Source organism: Schistocerca gregaria, chromosome 4, assembly GCF_023897955.1.
Source record: "Schistocerca gregaria isolate iqSchGreg1 chromosome 4, iqSchGreg1.2, whole genome shotgun sequence".
Lineage (NCBI taxonomy): Eukaryota > Metazoa > Arthropoda > Insecta > Orthoptera > Acrididae > Schistocerca > Schistocerca gregaria.
The window spans coordinates 491,370,575-491,393,346 of record NC_064923.1 but is presented as its reverse complement, the minus strand read 5'-3'; the positions used below and the strand labels follow the sequence as shown (position 1 = coordinate 491,393,346).

Genomic DNA, 22,772 nt, shown 5'->3' with positions numbered 1-22,772 from the left:
TATATGCACCCCAATTGCGTGAAAATGTAATCACATATCAGTTCTGGTATAATATGTTTGTCCAATGAATATCCGTTTATCATTTGCATTTATTCTTGGTGTCGCAATTTTAATGGCCAGTAGTGTATGACGCATGTATGCAGACTGAAGCGACGAATGAAAATTTGTCCAAGGAGAGGATTCGAACTCGTGTCGCAGATACATTAACCACTACGCCACCCTGACACAGCTGTGCACAACTGCATGCACTACTCTAAAACGCGTCCCTCCTCTATACAAATTCCTACTCACGCCTCGGCCCACCTGGTGTTCCCACGTGGGCTGAGGTGCAAATGGGAATTTGGGTTGGGGAGGTACTCGTGCTAGGTAAGTCTGTGCAGTTGTGCAAAGCCACCGTGCCAGGGTGGCGTGGTGGTTAATGCATCTGCGACACGAGTTCGAATCCTGGCCTTGGAACAAATTTTCTTTCGTCGCTTCAGTCTGCATATATACTTCCTGGTTCATGATCAGTGGGCCCGAACCACACCCGCCCTAAACTATACCCTCCACACACTGCACTATAAACACATTGATATGTGTCGGTGCACTCGACACCTTGCATAATTTTAAAAGAAGCAAAATCGGACCATACGACATGCTTCCACTTTTATTACGTCGACTTCCATTCGCAATGTTCACTCGGAAACTGGTTGAGATGGGCCTGCTTCACTAACAGCAGCAATACCTGCCGGTTTTCAATACGATTGTCACTGACAAGGCGTGACATTACCTATCTGTCTCTGTAGATAAGGACCTATTACGGCCACTGTTCTTACACCTTGTTACTTGGCTGCTCATGGTGAACTATTCACTGATACAGTAACAAATCGGGCAACTTCATTTCCAAGGTGTGGTCATGGACACCCCGAACACGATAGAACTTATCTGCCAATCAGTCACGTCTGCACGCCAATCGTCTTACGGCGCTGATGTCTTACAACCGACTGACACAAACAAACCACTTCACTGTCATGCTTTACGACCTCACTGGATGTCCTCATGATAAATTGGTACCAGTTCTATACAATCTACAATGCTTCAAAGTGGTTATTGTTCTCTTATGCGATGGTGGCTAATATTTATCCAGTGAGCTCACCTGTTATCGATTGCCATGAACTAAAAACAATAAAAAAATTAGGTGTGGTAACAGTTATAAGCCATAGCATGCCAAATCTGTAGAACAAGGTGCATTTTCAGCAACTTTTACTTCAAGATCCTCAGTTTTTCCACTTCCTGGCACACAGTTTTAATCTGCCAGGAAGTTCCGTATCAGCGCACACTCCGCTGCAGAGTGCAAATCTCATTCTGGAAACATTCCCCAGGCTGTGGCTAAGCCATGTCTCCGCAATATCCTTTCTTTCAGGAGTGCTTGTTCTGCAAGGTTCGCAAGAGAGCTTGTGTAAAGTTTGGAAGGTAGGAGACGAGATACTGGCAGAAGTAAAGCTGTGAGGACGGGGCGTGAGTCATGCTTGGGTAGCTCAGTTGGTAGAGCACTTGCCCGCGAAAGGCAAAGGTCCCGAGTTCGAGTCTCGGTCCGGCACACAGTTTTAATCTGCCAGGAAGTTTCATCTTATTTCGATGTTTAATTTCAACATCTTGACACCATTTACGATCTTAATAAAGCAGTGACCGTTCCAAAACAGTCCACTAACGACGGAATATGGACGTCACATCAATCTAGACATGAGTATTACGGCAGTTACTTTAATATGAATGACATCTGCATCCATAGCTGTTCTCAGTTGTAACTGCAGGTACTTGAAAATGGCGATTAAGCCGAAACAGTCTGTCCAGTCTGTCGTAAATAATGATTACTTATTGTAAGCAGCTATTTGGTGTATGTACTGTAACAATCATGTCGTTATCAGACATACATTATGTTGCTGGCCCTAAAGAAGGAAAGTTGTTAACGATACTTAATTACACGTAAGAGTTAGATCTCATGTTGTTCTGGGCCCGGTATTCTACCGGAGTTACAGCAGTGGCTATGATTTTCTGTATGTGAAAATACAAAGCTACCCCTTAGCTCGTATTCTATACTACACATGAAGTCATGATGTTCTGTGCATCAACGTCATGCAGTTTCCGACATCCAATGAACGATCAGTAGTGTTTCAAGGGCTCTGCAGTGAATATTGTAGCCAAAGCGAGCATTAAACCTGATTGTAGCGATTTATTTACTGATTTTTTATTCCGTTCGTTGCGAGTTGTCATAGGTGACAGTGGCGGTAAATGACACATTTTACATAGCGAGAGACATAATTTGCAGGATAAACGCTTTCTTTGCAGGATAAACGCTTTCTTTAAACGAAAAGCACGTGCATGCGTGTACCGCAACTGTCACTTGGAACCCGCAATAATGCAATCCCCGTCTATAATTCGACCTGCGCGAGTCGTCTTCGTTCGTGAGTCCGACTATAAACTGTTTAAGTTGTGCCATTATAACAGGAAGCGTCGGTGGACAGGACCTGCATCAAGACGATGTCTTTCAGCACTGTGCTCAAACTGACAGAAGTTCAGTGACAACTTAATGAGGATCGTTGAAATGGAGAACCTGCTGACAACGAATAGCATAGAAACCTCTTGACTGACTAAAAATGTGCGTCTAGCCTCGGTACCCGCTTTCGGCAAAAAATGTTCTTGGGGACTGAGCTACCCAGGTACGCATCACATCTTGCTTAACTTCCCAAATTCTACACGTGATCTGCTCGTTTCTGGATTAGTACTACTGGGAGAATGGATACGGGTATACATAGCGACGCTGTTTTTGGACTGAAAATTTCGCTTTGTCGCGGGGTTTGCGTTATTGTTACAGACTAAAATAATGTATAGGATCTGAAGTCGTCCTCGGACTCTTGATTACCACACACTACGGGTTATGTCAGTGTTACCCCTCTGTAAATCATTCAAATATGAAGTAAACTGTACAGTTTTCAGACTAGAAACGATGACAGGTGTTGGCTTATCGATTGGGGCTGATTTAAAGACAGCTTTCTTTATTTCAGCTTTCCTTGTTTTTAAATATTGTGTTTCTGTCATTTTGTATTTAAATGGCAAGTCGTATTCTGTCGCTTGGAGGAAAACAGAAGGACAAGCAGACTCCAAGATCCGATCTACGACGAAGTTATTAGTGACGGAGCGCAAGCTTGAACGAGACGCGGATTATTCAGTAAAATTGGCCGTGAGCTTTCTAGAACCCGTAGCTATTTAGGAAAAACGTAAATTAAGAGAGCCGAACGGATATATGAATCAAACTTCTACTGAAAGGGAGTTGCACGTCACAGGCAGGACGCAACTTCACTTCAGCTTCAGGACAGCTGATGTCTGTAGCTGGTAATGCGCGTACAACCAGAAAATTATATGGCCACTTCAGAACAAATTTATGAATATGTGCATTATTTATAATTTTTCTTCCATAATCTAAAAGATGTTTTTTCCTGTTATCACAGTGTGTTATTACGATCTGTTATCAGCTACTAAGTGATCAGTACGTACTTGCAGAAATTTGTTTTAAACTTCTTGCACCCGCTCAATAGTGAATACTACAATGCAACAGCTGTTGTTAAATACCTAAGACGTCCTAGTCACACATTGCTCATACGTGTCTGTACTACTTTTGTTATGTGACTCGAGTTTCTCCTTCGGTAAGTCGTCAGCGCGCGTTAAAAAATGCAGAGCACAGCAAAAGCATATGCTGCGCTTCAAAGAAACCCGTCACCCTGCAAACAGCGGGATGCAGTTTAGGAGAAATGCATGACGCAGCGCCGTTGTGAAAGCTGCCTTTTTCGGTTGTCTGTTAGCTCTACGAACGACCTCTGTGTTGCTAACTTATACAACTATGCGAATGATAAGTTCATATTATGTTTTGCGGTCGTTCTGAGTATGATGCCGAACATTGAAGCATAAGCGGATCAATTCCATACACAAAAACTTCAAAACGTTAAAAAACTGTAAAATTTTTGAAACGCTGAAACACAAACAAAAAATTCGATCAACAATGGATACGAGCGCCTATGTTCACAAGGTACAAATAATTGAATTGGCAAATACAAGGCACGGGGCGCTATTAACTTTAAAAAAAGTTGTGAGATAGAAAACCATAATGAACTCTGGCCTTGGACAAGAAACTTTAGATGGTCTTACTTTAATGGTGGTCCAGCGGGGGAAGTACGTTTTGTACACTCCTGGAAGAAATAATACCTTGCCTTGAAATAGATCTGTTCATGGCTTACGACGCACTTCGTATTTCAGTCTCTTCTGTCGTGTAATTGCTCCAATTATTATTTTCTTTCTATACTTCCCTCTTTCTCAACATTATTTAAAAGATACGATTTATCCTCCACACCACAAATGCCATATATCTGTTTAGAACTTTCACAGCCTCCTTAACGGCACAGATTGGTAGAGCTTAAAGACACGAATTCAGGAAACAGGTTTTGGTAGATTAACTCTTTGAGTTGTGAACTTGCATAAATAGCTTACGTGATATGATGTTACTCATTAAAGACAACTCGGAATTGTGTCCCGGTGTGCTACTGTCTGGAAGGTCCATATGGCATTTGCACAACTGAAGAATTGTTCAACAATATGGACAGATATTAACAGATAGTCGCGGATAACTTGACTGCGTGCTAATATCTTGAATCAAAGAGCGATCAATCTGCAAAGAATGGATGTTAATTTTATGATCTCTTCGTAAGCTTCCTTGAGGTTGTAAGCTGCGCGTTAGTTCTCCGCCCCTGTTTTTGTAGTGAACCAGGGCAACAGAAGCAAATGATTGTACTTGGCGATTACCGTTGTCATTTGTGAAAAAGTGTTACCACTCAGACAAAATAATCATCGCCAGGCTGCAGGAGGTTATCAAAAAAATAAATTCCACTATGAACTTGTCAATGGAGTAAATAGTCCTGCGTGAGTAGTGGATACCCTCGTCTCTGTCTCTACCTTAGCTTAGCCAACATAGCAAAATCTACAGAACTAAATTAACGTAGAAATGTTAAGAAAGACGACATAGCTTTGTCTGTAGAGATCTGTCCTGCATTAAGCTTCCAACTGCTAGTCGAAAGTACGAACAGGTAATTTATCTGATGGCGAATACCTGTTACACTAAATCAACCACAATTACAATCCTTAGAGAAGCAGCTGGCCTGGAATACCAATTCACAGTAGCAGTTGCAGAAAAAAGATACAGTTTACTTTCTTGATACGATAGTCTGCCTCTTCAGACAGGTAGGTGTATATTATGGCGCGCTTTAAGAATTAATTAAAGTATGAAATTTGCGTGCCCCTCGAGGTCAGAGAGGACATTACAATAGTCTGTTCTGCATGAATGCTGACCTTCATGGCAATTTTTTAGGACAGTGACAAACAGCAAATTTTAAAACAGCGGTTTTTTCCCTGTCTGACATTTATAAGAATCCAAAATTAGAATAATCATAGTATGACTAGTTTAATGCTAACACAGTACCTGTGAGGGCGGCAGACAACTGCAGCATCGCCGCTAACACCAGCAAAATGGTGCCCACGCGGCCGCTCCACTGCATTCTGCAACAAGGACACGCCTGATACTATTGCCTATAACATAGCTGCCCAGAAGAATAAACAATATAAAAATATGTTTGTTTAAAGTGATATCGCAACATAGTGTACATTCAAGCCGTGGTGACGCGCTCGCGTGTGTGGCGGTCTCTTTTTGTTCAGAGGCATGTACACATATTCTACTTTCCACATTTTGTTCGCCTTAGCCACACTGCTTTCTTGCAGTAAAACATCCTCACACCTTTTTGGCCATGTAAGATATTTCCTATTATATTTGAGCGTGATGTGGAAGCTGCAAGAAGCTGCTCGATTTCTCTGATAGCCGAACTGTCGGATTTAGATCCCACCATTCGTCTCATCACAGCTAAAGGAAACACAAGTGACGATTAAAAAGTAAAGTGATACAGTGACGGCTACGGTCGATACAAGAAAATCTAAATTACTTCTACAAAAATATACAGTTAAAGGGCGAAAGAATGGGAAACGAAAAGACAAACTACTGAGAAAAAAATACGTTGACGGCATTCACAATACGTAAAATGATGCCATATGGAGCTGTGATCTCCTTGAGGGATCTAACCTGTTACTTATGGATTGGACTGTTTGGGGGAAGAGACCAAACAGCGAGGTCATCGGTCTCGTCGGATTAGGGAAGGAAGTCGGCCTTGCCCTTTCAAAGGAACCATCCCGGTATTTGCCTGGAGCAATTTAGGGAAATCGCGGTGTTACTTATGTAAACTAATTTAGGGAAATCTCGATAGCCGTCCGAGGTTTAACCTTCACTCCTACCGAATATTTCGTCTCACCTCGCTCTGTAGCAGCACATTTACCGGTATTTGCAGATAATCAAGAACATTTTCTGTTTATTTATTATAGATCACGTCTCCATTTTTGAAAATACCGGAGAATTTGGCTAAATGTGGTCCTTACATGCGATGAATTCCAGCCTTCCAGGATTCCATCTGATGACTGTTCTAGGAAATATAATACTGTTATGACGATTTGTAAAACATTCAAAAGAGCTACTACTGCATTTTAATAACGCCATATTTATATATTTTCATTTCATGTTATTTAACAGCGTTATCTGTACGTTTTCTAACAATGTGAATGACGTCTACACGGAGTTACTTGCTTTATAGGCTACTGAAGTTTCACTTCCAATAGAATTTAAATTTGTTTAGGTATTTGAAAGTAACAAGAATATAATGGTACACTTAATTTATAACAAATGCAACGCGGTTAACATTCCTGATATTACAACGGTAGAAATTGCAAACCTTCTGGTATGATTTTTTTTTTAGTAATTTAATTGAAAGTTTTGTTGCTTTGGTAAAAGTAAAATAGGTTCTTTTTGTCGTGACAGAATAAATTACTCCAGATTTGTCGGAGAACAGCAGCAACATGTGTAATTGATCCGGCTTTAAGATATTCTATTACCTTTTAGCGTAAAATTCGTGCGGTACTCTCCGACGTTAGAAAAGTCGTGGTGTTCCGTTCGGAGCAGGAGGCGGCTGTCTTTTCTCATTCGCGATATCGAAAATTACTAAAAAATGAACAGAAATTTTTTTTCGGAGGAAGATCGCGCGGAGAAAACAGACAGAAGTTATATGAAAGAAACCTAAGGGACCAACTAATTGGATTTGTACAAACATATAAACGGAACTGAAAGAACTTGGAATAAATACTATAACGATGTCGTCACGACAGCCTCCTGTTCCGACAGAACGCACGCTGGATCATAAGCTGCATAAATCTTTTAAACAGAAAAGATTATCACAAGTATAATTAATGAAAATAAGGTTGAGAGATTTTCTTTGAAATTAAATAAACTTCAAGTATTATATTAGGAAACGGAAACTTACATTAACATGGCCACCCATTGTGGCGGTAGAGCGAATTTTCATGATACACATTCTCGCTTGTTTGTGGCTACATATATTTTTAATCACTTAAACTCTTAAAGTTACAATAAAATGATTATATCAGTATGGAGAACAATACTTTTGCGTCCGACTCGCAACACATTCACAGAAGAACAGCTAGAGAGCGGCGCGGCTCCCTGCAGAAGTAAAAATTAGCAATTGTTATTTTGAAACACAGGTGCGTCGTTTTTTTACTGATCGATAGCAGCGTATAACAGTTTATAGCTATCGTGATATTCTGCGCTTTTTAGGAGCGCGGCAAAGATATCTGGTTACAACATTCATTGGTATATGTTAAAAGTTCGCACATACTGACGCGAATACAGAAAAAAAACTTTTACATGTTAAAAATCGCAGTGATAAAGGCTGTAATGTCACAACCTTCTATATGCAGCACTAGTTTTAAATATCTTCTCACGATTTACACGATCGCTGCATAGAGTTACGGATGAAACGGATAGTAGTGAGAGTAAGAAGAACTACTCGTAGATGAGCTGTGCTGCTGCACGCAACAAAACAGTTTACAAACAAATAAATTTTCTCCTGAAACAGTGTTTACTACTCTCCGGAACTCTTCAATAGGCCGTATAGGTCCACCGAACGTTCCAAATCTGTTTCCCAGGCCTCGTGACGAAAGAACAGACGCGCTGTACTCTTCCAATTAGTGTGAGCTTCCGCTTCAGAGATGGCCTATAAGGAGACACTAATTGCCGGAATTTTTCTTGCCTTAAAGTCACGGTGTAGAGATACGGAGCTCCTGTAGGTAGACCGAGACGAGTTACTGCAATATACCAATTATGGCGCACCAGCGTGCTTTCTTGATAAACCAGATGATCAACAGAGAGAAGTTATTTGCACACGTTCTCACCATCCAGTTGCTTCAGATATCACTTACGGATAATTTGTGGATTTTCTCTATGAAGTGACTTTGTCAGTCTTGACTTTTCCCTTACAATAAACTGCCAAAAGATTTTTAAATTCCATCATCAGCCGAGATTTCTAAGGTAGAAAAGATAAGTAACGTTCGAACTTATCTACCCGATTCGGATTCTGTTGGTGTGTGGTGAACCAATGCCTGGGTTAAATTCCAACCCTCTTTCGTGCGTCTAATGGAACACTTGATTATAAAACAACCGGCATATAGACAAGCTTGGCGTTGTTCGGAAGGGTTAGAGTGTATGCCGCTATTTCTTTCCAACCTTTTCCCAGCATTTCATTCCATATTCATACATAAAACAATACGAACACAACATTACACAGCTGAAACAGTCAACCACACGATACAAACCTTGTATCTCATTGACATGCCGGTGGCAGGCACACACGAACCACCTACACTACTAAACTGCCATTAAGGTTGCGCCGAAGCTCAACATTTAGTTTGGGACTGACTTCCTTTGAATCAACAGCTGGCTTGGAAAACCATTAAATTTGTCTCGCTTAGCTTTCCATTTCATTTTCTTATCGTGTCTGACATCGGGATGTCAATCTTTTCTTAATTAGTCTTTTACGCGTGATAATATAACAAAGACATTTTGACTAACTGCGTTAGTGTTTGTTTTCCAAGTGAAATGTTGCGATGACTGGAAAGATCGATCTCGATCTACCGTACTTGTAACAAAGCAGCGAGTCTGACGAAAATGAGTGAAGATCCGCGAGATAGTGAAGGCTGGAAAAATCTGTTACTGTTTACTTATCTGGAATGAACATCTGGACATGGGTAACAGAGATATGGCGAACAACCGAGTGGGTCCAAGAATTTAATTCTGTAACATTTTCTTGAAGTGCCTAAGCGAGTTACACTGCAATCGAAGTCACCTACATCTATACTCATCAAACCAATGCAAAAGTGCATGGCAGAGGATAAATCCCACTCAGGGCTTGTTCCCGTTACAAACGAGGAGGGAGCTCAGCAGTAAGAATGATTGCTTAAATGCCTATGTGTGCGCTGTAATTAGTCTAATCTTGTCTTCGCGAGCCCTACGCGAGCGATAAGTAGGGGGTTGTATATAACTTGATTCCTCACTTAATGATGGTTCTTAAACCTTTTTAAGTAGGTTTTCGTACGACAGTTGGCGTCTACCTTCCACACAGTGTGACACTCTCCTATGAAACCTGCAACCATAATTTGGGCATTTCTTTGTATACATTCGATATTCCCTGACAGTCTTACTTGGTATGGGTCTGATGCCCTTGCGCAACAAGATGAGTCGCACGAATAAACTATTTCCTTTCTATAATGCATGTGTTTTCCTAGTATCATACGAAAGAATATGTCTACGTGGACAATCTATTTCATTAGTTAAAACCAGGTATTTATGAGTTAACTGAGCAAAATTGTGACATATTGACACTGTAGTCATAGGATACTACATTTTTTCATTTTATTAAGTGCACTTTCTTTTTATTTCTGTATATTTGAAACGAGTTGCCAACATTCTAACCACTTTGAAACATCATCAAGATCTAACTGGATATTTGTGACTTTTTCAAATAGTTCTTCATTACAGAGAACAGCATTATCTGTAAAAAATCTTAGGTTACTAACTGTCTGTCAGGTCGTTAATATGCAATATGAACAACATGGTTTCAACACACTTCCCTCAGGAGCGCTTGGAAGATAGGACGACGCCTGTTGATGGCTCTCCCTCCAAGATAACATGTTTTCCCCACACCAAAATATTCTCAAGCCTATTCACAAATTTCGCCTGCCGCTAAATATTATCGTACTTTTATTAACAAAATAGATTATGTATTTTTAGCCTAAAAACAAACTTTCAAGATTGCTTAAGGTATGTGCAAACGACAGGTAAGTTCAAAGATAATGGCTTCTTATTCCGAGGTCCGCAAATAATAATACTTATTCCGCACTGGAAAAGAGAAATATTATGTTTGTTGTGCCTCTGTGTTGAGTAAATTTCACTGGGAAATGATTAAAAAAAACAACATTTTTTTTTAAAATCGCAGAAACTAGATTCTCTACCACAAGGATAAACACAACCGATGATCTGCAATTTCTACGGGCAGGATTGTGGGGCAGTTACATTACGAGCTGCATCTCATCCACTTTCCCTGTCATATTTGACCACTTACGGCTATCTTCTATGGACAAAGTGTGGTGGAATTACTTGCAGGGTAATGCTCCATTTTGTCGGAAAAGTACCAGGACGGGGTTTTTTTTTTATTTCTGATTCTTGCAGCATAACAACGAACAAATGTTTTTATGTCATCTGATATGTGTATGTCCTTGAAATGACCTTGGCCATGTTTCCGCATAAACTTACTAGATGGCAGGACTGTGCTTGGCAACACACTATTTGGGATCTTGGCGCATTAGTTACGGTGGTATAATGGATGCTGATTGTGAGCAGAGAGTGGCCATTAAGTTCTGCATTAAGCTCGGGAAACCCCTAGTGAAATGCGGGCAATGATTAAGCAAACGTATGCAGGCGAGGCACTTTCAAGAAGTCATATTTTCGATGGGCACAAAAGGTTTCGTGGAGGCAGAAATTCAGTGCAAAACAATCCCAGTGCTGGTCGCCCGTCTACAGCACATAGCGATGCAAACATGGAGCGTTTAAGGCAGTTGTTGCAAGAAGATCGTCATGTAACTGTGCTTGCGATATAACTTAAGTTAGTTAGTTACGTGTTCCATTTATCAATAGCACGGGAAAACCGTTATGATGTGGGACGTGTCAAATGCACAAGAAATGCGCACAGGAAACAAGTTTTTTTTCATTATAGTGTTATACCTAAATATTTCTATTATCATTATCAATCCCATTCCCTTAAATGGCACAAAATGCATATATTATATCTCCAGACTTATTTACTCATATTCAAGAATTCATCTATGGTATAGAAGGAGTTGTCAAGGAGGTATGATTTCAATTTGTTTTTGAAACTATTGCTGCTGTCTGTCAGACATTTTATTTCATCTGGTAATTTATCAAAAAGTTTTATAGCAGCATATTTTACCCCTTTCTGTGCCAAAGATGAGTTAAGTAAAGGATAGTGTTGGTCTTTCTTTTTTCTGGTATTGTAATCATGAATGTCGCTGTTGATTTTAAACAGGTCCAAGTTGCTGAGAAAAAATTTATTTACTGAGTAAATGTACTGTGAAGCAGTTGTAAGAATTGCTAACCTTCTAAACAGATGCCTACAAGATGTGCGACTATGAACCACACACTATTCTACTTTCTTTTGAGCAGTGAATACCTTTTGCCTAAGTGTTGAGTTGCCCCAGAATATTATCCCTTTTGACATCAGAGAGTGGAAGTATGCAAAGTATGTTAGCTTACTAATTTCTACATCCTCAAAATTGGCAATTATTCTGATAGCAAAAGTTCCTGAAAACTTAAAACGTGATGTGTGTCTCAAAATTTTACACGCAGATTTAGGAAAAAGGAAATTTATTGCAAAACTAGGTCCTCAGACACTAACAGACGAACAGAAAGAGGAAAAATGAAGAATTTCAGCTGAGCTACTGGATAGAGTCAAACGTGGTTCCACGTATCTGTCGAAGTTTATTGCTGGGGACGAAAGTTGGTGTTACCAGTATGATCCTCACACGATGCGTAAAAGCGCTGAATGTCAGTCCTGGACCACTAGCCTCGAAAAAAATAAAAAGAACAACCTTCGAGAATTCGGGCATTGCTGATCACACTCTTCTATAGTGAAGCATTAGTTCACCATGAGTACGTTCCGCCGGCCGCGGTGGTCTCGCGGTTCTAGGCGCGCAGTCCGGAACTGTGCGACTGCTATGGTCGCAGGTTCGAATCCTGCCTCGGGCATGGATGTGTGTGATGTCCTTTGGTTAGTTAGGTTTAAGTAGTTCTAAGTTCTAGGGGCCTGATGACCACAGCAGTTGGGTCCCATAGTGCTCAGAGCCATTTGAACCATTTGAGTACGTTCCTCCAGATCAAACAGTGACCCATACTATTTACAGTAAAGTCTAGAAACGTTTGAGACAAAACGTTTGCCCTGATTTGTGGCACTCCCAGGACTGGTTCTTACTGCATGACAGTGGCTCGACCCCATACCGCTTTATCTGTTATCGAGTAGCTGGCGAGACATTCTGTTATTGCCACCCAACGTCCGTCATATTCGCCCGATCTCTCGCCTTGCGATTTTTTCTTGTGAAAAGGTGACTGAAGGAAAGCTTCATCAAGATATCACAGACGTCCAACGGACTGAGACAAATGGGTTTGCAACCAGGAACGTTGCAACTGTGTTTAGTAGCCAAGGCGAGTACTTCGATACGAACTAGGAGCATTATTTGGTATGTGCAATTTTCTATTTTTAACTGGAACTTTTCCGACAAAGGGAGTTTTCTAAACGACGCAGGGGTTCAGATTTTCGCTTCAGATAATATAAGTAATAATACTTTAAATGTAGTGTGTAATGACAACAGAAGCAGCGCAAAATCCCCAAGACTGGCAAAGTTTTGCACAAATTCGAAATATAGCGCGTACTTCAACGCGACATGCTTTCAAAAATTTCCACAACGAAACTCTGTCTCGAAATCTGGCAGAAAACCAAAAGAGATTCTGGTCATACATAAAGCACACCAGTGGCAAGACGCAATCAATGCCTTCACTGCGTGATAACAACGGCGAAGTCATTGATGACAGTGCCACTAAAGCAGAGTTATGAAACGAAACTCCTTTACCAAAGAAGATGAAGTAAATATTCCCGAATTCCAATCAAGAACAACTGCCAAGATGAGGAACATAGAAATAGATATCCCCGGTGTCGCGAAGCAGCTTAAATCACTTAATAAAAGCAAAGGCTTCCGGTCCAGATTGTATACCAGTCAGGTTCCTCTCAGAGTATGCTGATACAATAGCTCCATATTTAGCAATTATATACAACTGCTCGCTCACAGAAAGATCCGCACCTAAAGACTGGAAAATTGCTCAAGTCACACCAATACCCAAGAAGGGAATTAGGAGTAATCCGTTGAATTGCAGGCCCATCGGCAAAAGACTTGGAAGAGCAGTTGAACGGAATGGTCAGTGTCTTGAAAGGAGGATATAAGATGAACATCAACAAAAGCAAAACGAGGATAATGGAATGTAGTTAAATTAAATCGGGTGATGCTGAGGGAATTAGATTAGGAAATGAGACACTTAAAGTAGTAAAGGAGTTTTGCTATTTAGGAAGTAAAATAACTGATGATGGTCGAAGTAGAGAGGATATAAAATGTAGACTGGCAATGGCAAGGAAAGCGTTTCTGAAGAAGAGAAACTTGTTAACATCGAGTATAGATTTATGTATCAGGAAGTCGTTTCTGAAAGTATTTGTATGGAGTGTAGCCATGTATGGAAGTGAAACATGGACGATAACTAGTTTGGACAAGAAGAGAATAGAAGCTTTGGAAATGTGGTGCTACAGAAGAATACTGAATTTAAGGTGGATAGATCACGTAACTAATGAGGTATTGAAAAGGATTGGGGAGAAGAGAAGTTTGTGGCACAACTTGACTAGAAGAAGGGATCGGTTGGTAGGACATGTTTTGAGGCATCAAGGGATCACAAATTTAGCATTGGAGGGCAGCGTGGAGGGTAAAAATCGTAGAGGGAAACCAAGAGATGAATACACTAAGCAGATTCAGAAGGATGTAGGTTGCAGTAGGTACTGGGAGATGAAGAAGCTTGCACAGGATAGAGTACCATGGAGAGCTGCATCAAACCAATCTCAGGACTGAAAACAACAACAACATCACTATGGTTTTGGAACACATACTGTATTCGAACATTATGAAGTACCTAGAAGAAAACGATTTATTGACACGTTGTCAGCACGGGTTCAGAAAATACCGTTCTTGCGAAACACAACTAGCTCTCTATACTCATGAAGTAATGAAATGAAATGAAATGCCGTGTGGCTAGGGCCCCCCGAATGCTATCGACAGGGGATGTCAAATTGATTCCATATTTTTTGATTTCCAGAAGGCTATCGACACTGTTCCTCACAAGCGTTTTCTAACCAAATTGCCTGCCTACGGAATACCGCCTTAGTTGTGCGACTGGATTCGTGATTTACTGTCAGAAAGGTTACAGTTCGTAGTAATAGACGGAAGGTCATCGAGTAAAACAGAAATAATATCCGGCGTTCCCCAAGGAAGTGTTATAGGCCCTCTATTGTTCCTGATCTATATTAACGACATAGGAGACATTTTCAGTAGCCGTCTTAGATTGTTTGCAGATGATGCTCTCATTTATCGTCTTGTAAAGTCATCAGATGACCAAAATAAATTGCAAAATGATTTAGATAAGATATCTGTATGGTGCGAAAAGTCGCAATTGGCCCTGAATAAAGAAAACTGTGAAGTTATTCATATGAGTAGTAAAAGAAATCCGCTAAATTTTGATTACGCGATAAGTCACACAAATCTGAAGGCTGTAAATTCAACTAAATACTTAGGGATTACAATTACAAATACCCTAAATTGGAACGATCACATAGATAATGTTGTGGGTAGAGCCAACCAAAGACTGCGATTCATTGGCAGAACACTTAAAAGGTGTAACAGGTCTACTAAAAGAGACTACTTACACCACGCTTGTCCTCCCTCTTCTGGAGTATTGCTGTGCGGTGTGGGATCCGCACCAGATGGGACTGACGGATGACATCGAAAAAGTATAAAGAAAGGCAGCTCCTTTTGTATCATCGCGAAGTAGTGGAGATAGTGCCACGGACATGATACGTGAATTGGAGTAATCATTAAAACAAAGGCGTTTTTCGTTGGGACGGGATCTTCTCATGAAATTTCAATCACTAGTTTTCTCCTCCGAATGCGAAAACATTCTGTTGGCACCCACCTACATAGGGAAAAATGATCATCACGATAAAATAAAGAGAAATCAGGGCTCGCACAGAAAAATTTAAGTGCACGTTCTTCCCACGCGCCGTTCGAGAGTGGAACGGTAGAGAGACAGCTTGTAGGTGGTGCATTGAACCCACTGTCAGACACTTTTATTGTGAATAGCAGAGTAATCACGTAGATGTAGAATACGGCTGCAAACTTGAAAATCTCAAGAATATTCAAGTACTGTATGTGGATAAATTCATTTCATCTGAAGGAGGGGAAGCTAACCAGAGCCTTCCACGAGGCTTGCTGGTTAAAACCTTCGCTATTCAAACTATACATGAATGAAGAATTTTACGTGAAACATGGTGTAGAACCCACGTAAAAGTTTTTGGGGTCTGTCAAGAACTACTGTGAACATTTGTGTACGCTTGGGTTTCTCAACGAAATAAAATTACTCATATTACGTCCTGTGGCGTCTGACTGCAGCGAGGTGCATCAGGGAGAAATGCTGCATTGCCTTTGTTGCTCGTTGCAGAGCACAATGTGTACACGGGATCGAAGTGTCGCAACAGAAAAAAGTTAACGTGCGTACACATTTGTTAATCGTTCAAGAAAACCTTGAAGCTACGATCTTGTACAAGCATTCTGAAAGCCTCATGGCTCATGAGCACATCGCATAATTCGTTCAGAAGTCGACAAGAGTGCGACGAGCCACGAAGCAAAGAAAACTTCGTTGATGTGACGGTGGCAAGTGTTACTGCAACGATCGTGGTCATTTTGAAATTAGTGAGGATGTCGCTCACAAATATTGCAGAGTTATTGTGTAGAATATGCCAGAAGATTTAGAACCAGTACATCTATTTCCGATTTTGGTACAATACACGTCAGTTGGAAGTAGTTATTTACATAACTGTACACACTCATCTGTTGTAAATGTTGAGACTAGAAATTAGGGGAATGTAATATAAGATTGTCAGTATTCTCATGGCAAAATTTTCATAAGGCGCAGTAAGTCAATGGACGCCTACTTGGTAGTGTGATTAATGCTTGTAATGAAGTTATTTATTTATTTTAAATCATAATTTGGTTTTGCAGCTTTATCTGCACATGCACAATTTATTTTTTATGACTACAGTTAGTAACGAAACGGCAATGCTGTAATAAAGGAAGAAAGACAAGGTTTAACGTTCCTTCGATGACAAGGTGATAACAGACGGTGCACAAGCTCGGATTGGGATAATAAATCGGCCATGCCGTGGAAAACCTGATGATGGATGCCGGACGGAGATTTGAACGGCCATTCACCCGAAAACTAGTCTTTTGGCTTACCACTAGGTCGGTCAGTCTGATCGGTGGTGTGTATCCTTGACGATGTCGCTGTACAAGGGGCGGACAAAATATGGAAAAACATATGAAATGCATTCTTGAACACAAATGCAGATGCCAGCCAAGCCTGCAGGTTGCGCTGTTGTATTTGACTACGATCGGCACCTCTGCAATGCCCCCGATACGTTGCAAATGTCAGTCGCAGTCAGACCGGCACCGGCCGGAGTGGCTGAGCGGTTCTAGGCGCTACGGTCGCAGGTTCGAATCCTGCCTCGGGCATGGATGTGTGTGATATCTTTAGGTTAGTTAGGTTAGGTTTACATAGTTCTAAGTTCTAGGGGACTGATGACCTCAGATGTTAAGTCCCATAGTGCTCAGAGCCATTTGAACCATTTTCAGACCAGCGTTCTGTTTCCAGAGCATTAAGTCGGAGCAAAGTGAATTAGAACATGGGCAAATTGTTGGTGCTCCCATGGACAGTGCTTCCATAACCCAGGGAGCCGAAGTTTTTGGTGTTTCAAGAGGCACCGTATAAAATATTTACCCCGCATGTGTGGAAAGCGCCAGCTTCTGTGACCGAGCGGTTCTAGACTCTTCAGCCGGGAACCGCGCTGTTGCCACGGTCGCAGGTTCGAATCCTGCCTCGGCATGAATGTGTGTGATGTCCTTAGGTTAGTTAGGTTTAAGCAGTTCTAAGTCTAGGGAGTGATGACCTCAGACGTTCATTCTCATAGTGTTTAGAGCCATTTGAACCATATGAACGGGGAAAGCGGAGAAACATCATTCGCTAAGTCACAATGCGGGACGATAGCGTGTGTTAAGTGATCGTTACAGGCGGCCGCTCAAGAGGCTTGTGACGAAAAATAAGACGATGACACAGCAAAATTGATTGTTCCAGATGCGGACCCTGTCAGAACCAAAAACACACAGAGTTCCTGAAGTAGGGAATTATTGGGAGACCTAGAACTCCGAAACAACTCATCAGTGATGCCAATGCCTGTAACTGGAAAACTTGGTGCCGAAGCCATAAAACCTTGACTAAGGAGCAATGGAAGAAAGTAATTTGGTCGGATGTGTCTTGTTTCACACACTTTCCAACTTTTGGCCCAATTTACTTCCAAGAGTGAAACAGACGAGGAATCGGTGATGACTTGGTTAGCCATATAGTGGTATTCCCAGAGCCCCGTGCTTACACTACAAGGTCGCATTACTATCAAGGATTATGTGGGCATTTTGGCTGGCCACGTCCATTCCTTGTTACTAATTTTGTTCCCCCATGGCGATATTCTGTGCCAATACGACAGGGCCCTTTTCACACAGCTCGCATCGTCCAGGATTAGTTTTGTGAGAACGAGAATGAATTGTCGCGTCTCCCCTGGCTACTATCGTCATCACATCTCAGGATAATTGAGAGAGAAGGATGTGTGATTGCTATCCACCTCCGTCCTCGTTACCTGAACTTGTAACTATTTTTCATTTTATTTATCCATTCCGACACGACTGGAAGCTGTTCTGAATGCCAACGGTTTGCCTTCACCATATTTGGCATGGTCATGTCTTGTGTTTACACAAGACACGATGTTCCCATACTTTTGCCCACCCCTGTATACAAAGCACTCCCAACACTAGAAAATAGTATTGAAATACAGGAATACCTGCAGAGGATAGACGTTTGGTGCAAGAACGGCAAATGACCCCCAGCAGAACCAAATACGTGTTGCGCATACGTAGGAGAAAGATTCATTACTGTATGATTACACGATTGTATTACAATCACTGGAAGCAGGCCATGCATAAAACATTAGCGGTATGCGTACAGGGTAGTTTGAAGTGGAACGACTGTACACAACTAACTCCAGTAAAGAAGATGCCATACTGACAAGGAACCCCTTGAGTGTGAGGCTGCAAGTTCAAATCACGAATGTGGCTCATTTGAAAGTGCTTGTGTTAACAACAATGACAAGAAAAATATTAGCTACTAACGACTCACCCTGTGCATCAGGAGAGCGACAGAAAATGAGTGTCTGGGAGGTGCAGAGATCAACCTTCTATGTAATGTATGTTACAAAGGTTACAAAATGGGCATCGTTAACAGTCAATATATGTTGAAAACAAGCCATTAACTTGCACAATGAACAAATTTGGCGCGCACCATCAAGATCGAAGGCGAACTCCTTGGGAGCTACAAACAGTGAAGGATGTTCAGTTAGGTACCCACTCTTAAAAAATGCATATAGAATCATACTGGTGTAACAGGGTGATGAGAACTGATGGAATGTGATGGCATGCAACCGAATGCGAAACAGTCTGTTGTGGCGTGAAACTGGCTATCCTTTAAGGTGTAATTGCAGATAGTGCGATAATGTGTTTTATAGGCACAAAAAAAAATCCAGAGGCTGAATTTGTCCATTGGTTCCAGATGGTACGAACTGCAATGTCATACATTTTTCAGGATGGATAGTTCGCTCTAAAGAAGTGTCATTTTTACGTTCAGACCAGGAATAAAGCAAAAGCAAGTTATTTTGACCAGCTACTGGCCAAAAGCAGTGCTCATACCATAGTTTTAGTTCTCTTATGCCCATTATCCCACACTTGCTTCTTGTGACGCAAATATTACCTATTGCCCTTGCAAGAACACGCACACGAGAAAGAATCGTGGGGTGCGAAGCACTATCAACTTCTCGCACCACAATAAATAAATTTTCAACCAATTTACCATCCAGATTAACAGTCTGCATAATTGTACAAGAATGCGTTAAAGCACTTCTATTATTTGACCTTGATACAAATCTCTTGGTACGTCTAACATCCGGGGTTCCTTTCATATACATTTTCTCTTTAAATTCCGATTGGTCATCGCTTAGAACAAATTCCTTACTCAATGCTGAGGAAAGTTTATTTATCTCCTACATATTATCGGACCGATTCGGCAGTTTGCTGTGCATCGACAAGTTGACGCTTTGTTTGAAATTTCGGTATCTTACGTCTTCCAATTCTGTAGCACTGTTTGAAGTTACGCAACCATCCACTGCTTCTCTCGAAATTACTGTGATTTGTGTCGCGCACAATTTGATGTGCATAACGTAGTAGGTCGCTGTCATGCACATCCTGTAAACCGTATCGAGCACCCTTGAAACGCGCAAACACCAGTTTTTGTAACTCTCCTTGTCCTCCCTTGAATATCCTTAGTTTTTATTATGCATTACACGATCATATTTTGCGAACTTATTCAACATTTGTTCAAAACTGCTTTCTTTACTATGCTGCGAATGATCTTCCATGTACGTATTATGTTAAGTACCCGATCCTTAGACAACGATTGTTCTTTACTACGTTTCACTGGAGAAGGGATTTGTGGCTCCCTGTCCTAAAAGGGTGATGAACTACCTGGCTCGACACCTGTTTCAATATCACTTTCACTTGTTCAGCACGTATAATCATCATTGTGCCCCCTCCCCCCCCAATGTAGATTGTCTGCACAGTCAAGTGTATACGACACCACACATTCCACTGACTCATCTTGCAGAAATATTTCATCTGCCATTTCTTTTTCACTCTGCGAAAGTCCTTGGGTTTCTGTCTTGTTAATTTCGGCAACTATTGCTGTAAAGGGTGACAATTATTGAACTATATGAAAAAAACTTATTCAACAAGTAAACGTCACTACAGATATTCGGATTTTGGTTATGACGTGTTCGATATGCCTCACATCATTGGCGAATGTGGCGCAGACGAATAGTGAAATTATGCTTGACCCGCCGAAGTGTCGAAATATCGATGCAGCCGATGACCTCCTCAGTTGTTGTTTCAATCTCAGCAATGGTTTTGGGGTTACTGCTGTATACCCTGCCTTTAATACAGCCCCACAAAAAGAAGTCGCATGTGTTCAGATCGGGAGAATATGGCGGCCAATCAAGGCCTGTGCCAGTGGCCTCTGGGTACCCCAGAACCAGAATGCGGTCCTCAAAGTACTCCTTCAGGACATCGAACACACTCCTGCTTCGATGGGGTCGAGCTCCGCCTTGCATGAACCACATCTTGTCGAAATCAGGGTCACGTCGGATGACTGGGATGAAATCACCTTCCAAAACCTTCACGTACTGTTCCGTAATCACTGTGCCATCAATGAATATCGCGCCGATTATTCCATGACTGGACATTGCAACCACACAGTCATCCGTTAAGGGCGAAGAGACTTCTCGATCGCGAAATGCGGATTCTCAGTCCCCCGGAAAAGCCAATTTTGCTTACTGACGAACTCATCCAAATGAAAGTCAGCTTCGTCGCTATGCTAAACCATATTCACATCAAAGTTTGTTCGCAATTCAATGGACGACAGTGTTGGCGAAACACAACCGCTGTTCTATGGCCCTAGGGCTTAATGGCTGACGGGTTTGGATTTTGTATGGGAAAAGATGCAGGTCTTCAACAACAATTTGTCGCAGCGCCTCCCAGTTGATTCCGGTCTGTTGTGCAGGTCGTCTGACCAATTTCCTTGGGCGGGTTTGAAACACAGCGCATGTCTTTTCGAAGTTTTCTGGCGTTTTCACCCTTTTTGGACGACCGACATTTCCAATACTGTCATCACGAGCGCTACCCGTTCTCTCAAACTTGCGAATCAAATTCTTGATTGTTAGCACACTTGGACCGGTTGCCTTCAGCTTGAACTCGGGCGTAAACTTCCTTTGAGCGGCAGTTGGGCTATTAATGTTCGCGTAGTAGGCCTTCAAAAGCGGTATACGCTCAGGCACGCTGTACAGTGACATTTCCACGTGCAGACTAATTTCCATCACGCCCCGCAGAACCGTCCAGAATTTATGACGATTTTGTTTCATGTAGTTCAAAAATTGTCATCCTACAGATATAATGCAATCGTTGCCATTAATCTGATTTGTATCAACACCACTACTAGTATAGCATTGCGTGAGTTACTCGTCGATTAAGTAGTTCAACAGTCTGTAAAAAGCCGGACATCTGGCAACTCTGTCTAGAAGGCAATCATTCTGATTGTAGCAGCTGTTCTGGTATACGCAAGAAAGCAACTAGTCTGCGCGGGAGGTCCAGCTACAAATACCACTGGAATGAAGGTACAGCGATAACAGAACGGAGCTCACCTCAGCGTGGTGATAATTGAGCGTTACGGTTCGGGGTTCATGTTTTCTATCACTTTAAAGCATTTATTTCGATTTTAATGAACCTTCAATTACTGTAACTACGAATCCAGTGGGATTCTTTCTGGAGATAGGCAAAGAACTGTTCCCTGGTATTATATCATTGGCGTTGAACACTCACTAACGAACCTTTCGTCTAGTAAATTAAAAGCATTGCGAAGTGACTCGACGATTATTTCACTAGAGTAAAGGTAAGCAGCAGAATTCATTTGTAGGGCGTTGTAAATTTCATCTGAAGGAGACAACTTCCTGGAAGAAATGCGATGTATACCGCAGCCGCAATCAGGGTCTGACCGAACAATTACTGATAACCAACATCTACCAATAAAACGACTCCGGAATAATTGTCGAATGATATTAAACCTACGAGGACGAATCGCCTCGTGACAACAGACTTGTGTGAGTTAATTCTTAACAACAAACCGAAAACAATTTTTTCTCAGAAACACACGACTGATGAGATTTACAATTACACTGTATCGAAATCTCTCTATAAATACTTATATAGTTTCTTACGGTAGTTTCAGATATTGGTCAGACGTAAATGGCCGGAAGCTATGACTTACAGTGTTAAGTTTTACACATGAACGTAGTATTTTCACTTCCTCATTGAACATACGGTATTCTGGCAAGAAGCCGCGCTTAACTACAAGAACAAGTCCAGATTTACAGAAGAGTACTCTCAATAAGCAATCTCACCACAAAAACTACTTTTTTATTTTATTAATTTTTTACGTGTCTATCTAGGTCTATCTCTTGTCTTGAACGGAACTTTACCGACAGTCGGCCGGCTAGTATGGCCGAGCGGTTCTAGGCGCTTCAGTCTGGAACCGCGCAACCGCTACGGTCGCAGGTTCGAATCCTGCCTCGGGCATGGATGTGTGTGATGGCCTTAGGTTAGTTAGATTTAAGTAGTTTTAAGTTCTATGGGACTGATGGCCTCAGATGTTAAGTCTC

At 41.4% G+C, this 22,772-nt stretch overlaps 1 protein-coding gene across 9 annotated transcripts in view; it reads right to left on the bottom strand.

Moving 5' to 3' along the window:
• LOC126365820 (balbiani ring protein 3-like) overlaps window positions 1-22,772 on the bottom strand; it is a 282,987-nt gene that overhangs the window by 232,776 nt on the left and 27,439 nt on the right. For 7 of the 9 annotated variants that reach the window (XM_050008419.1, XM_050008425.1, XM_050008422.1 and 4 more), the window contains one exon: window positions 5,507-5,583. In XM_050008419.1, the coding sequence (XP_049864376.1) occupies window positions 5,507-5,582 (76 nt within the window). In that variant the 5' untranslated portion in view covers window position 5,583. Of the gene's footprint in view, window positions 1-5,506; window positions 5,601-22,772 lie in introns of all 9 variants that reach the window. The other 2 variants (XM_050008424.1, XM_050008423.1) reach the window with 1 other exon arrangement.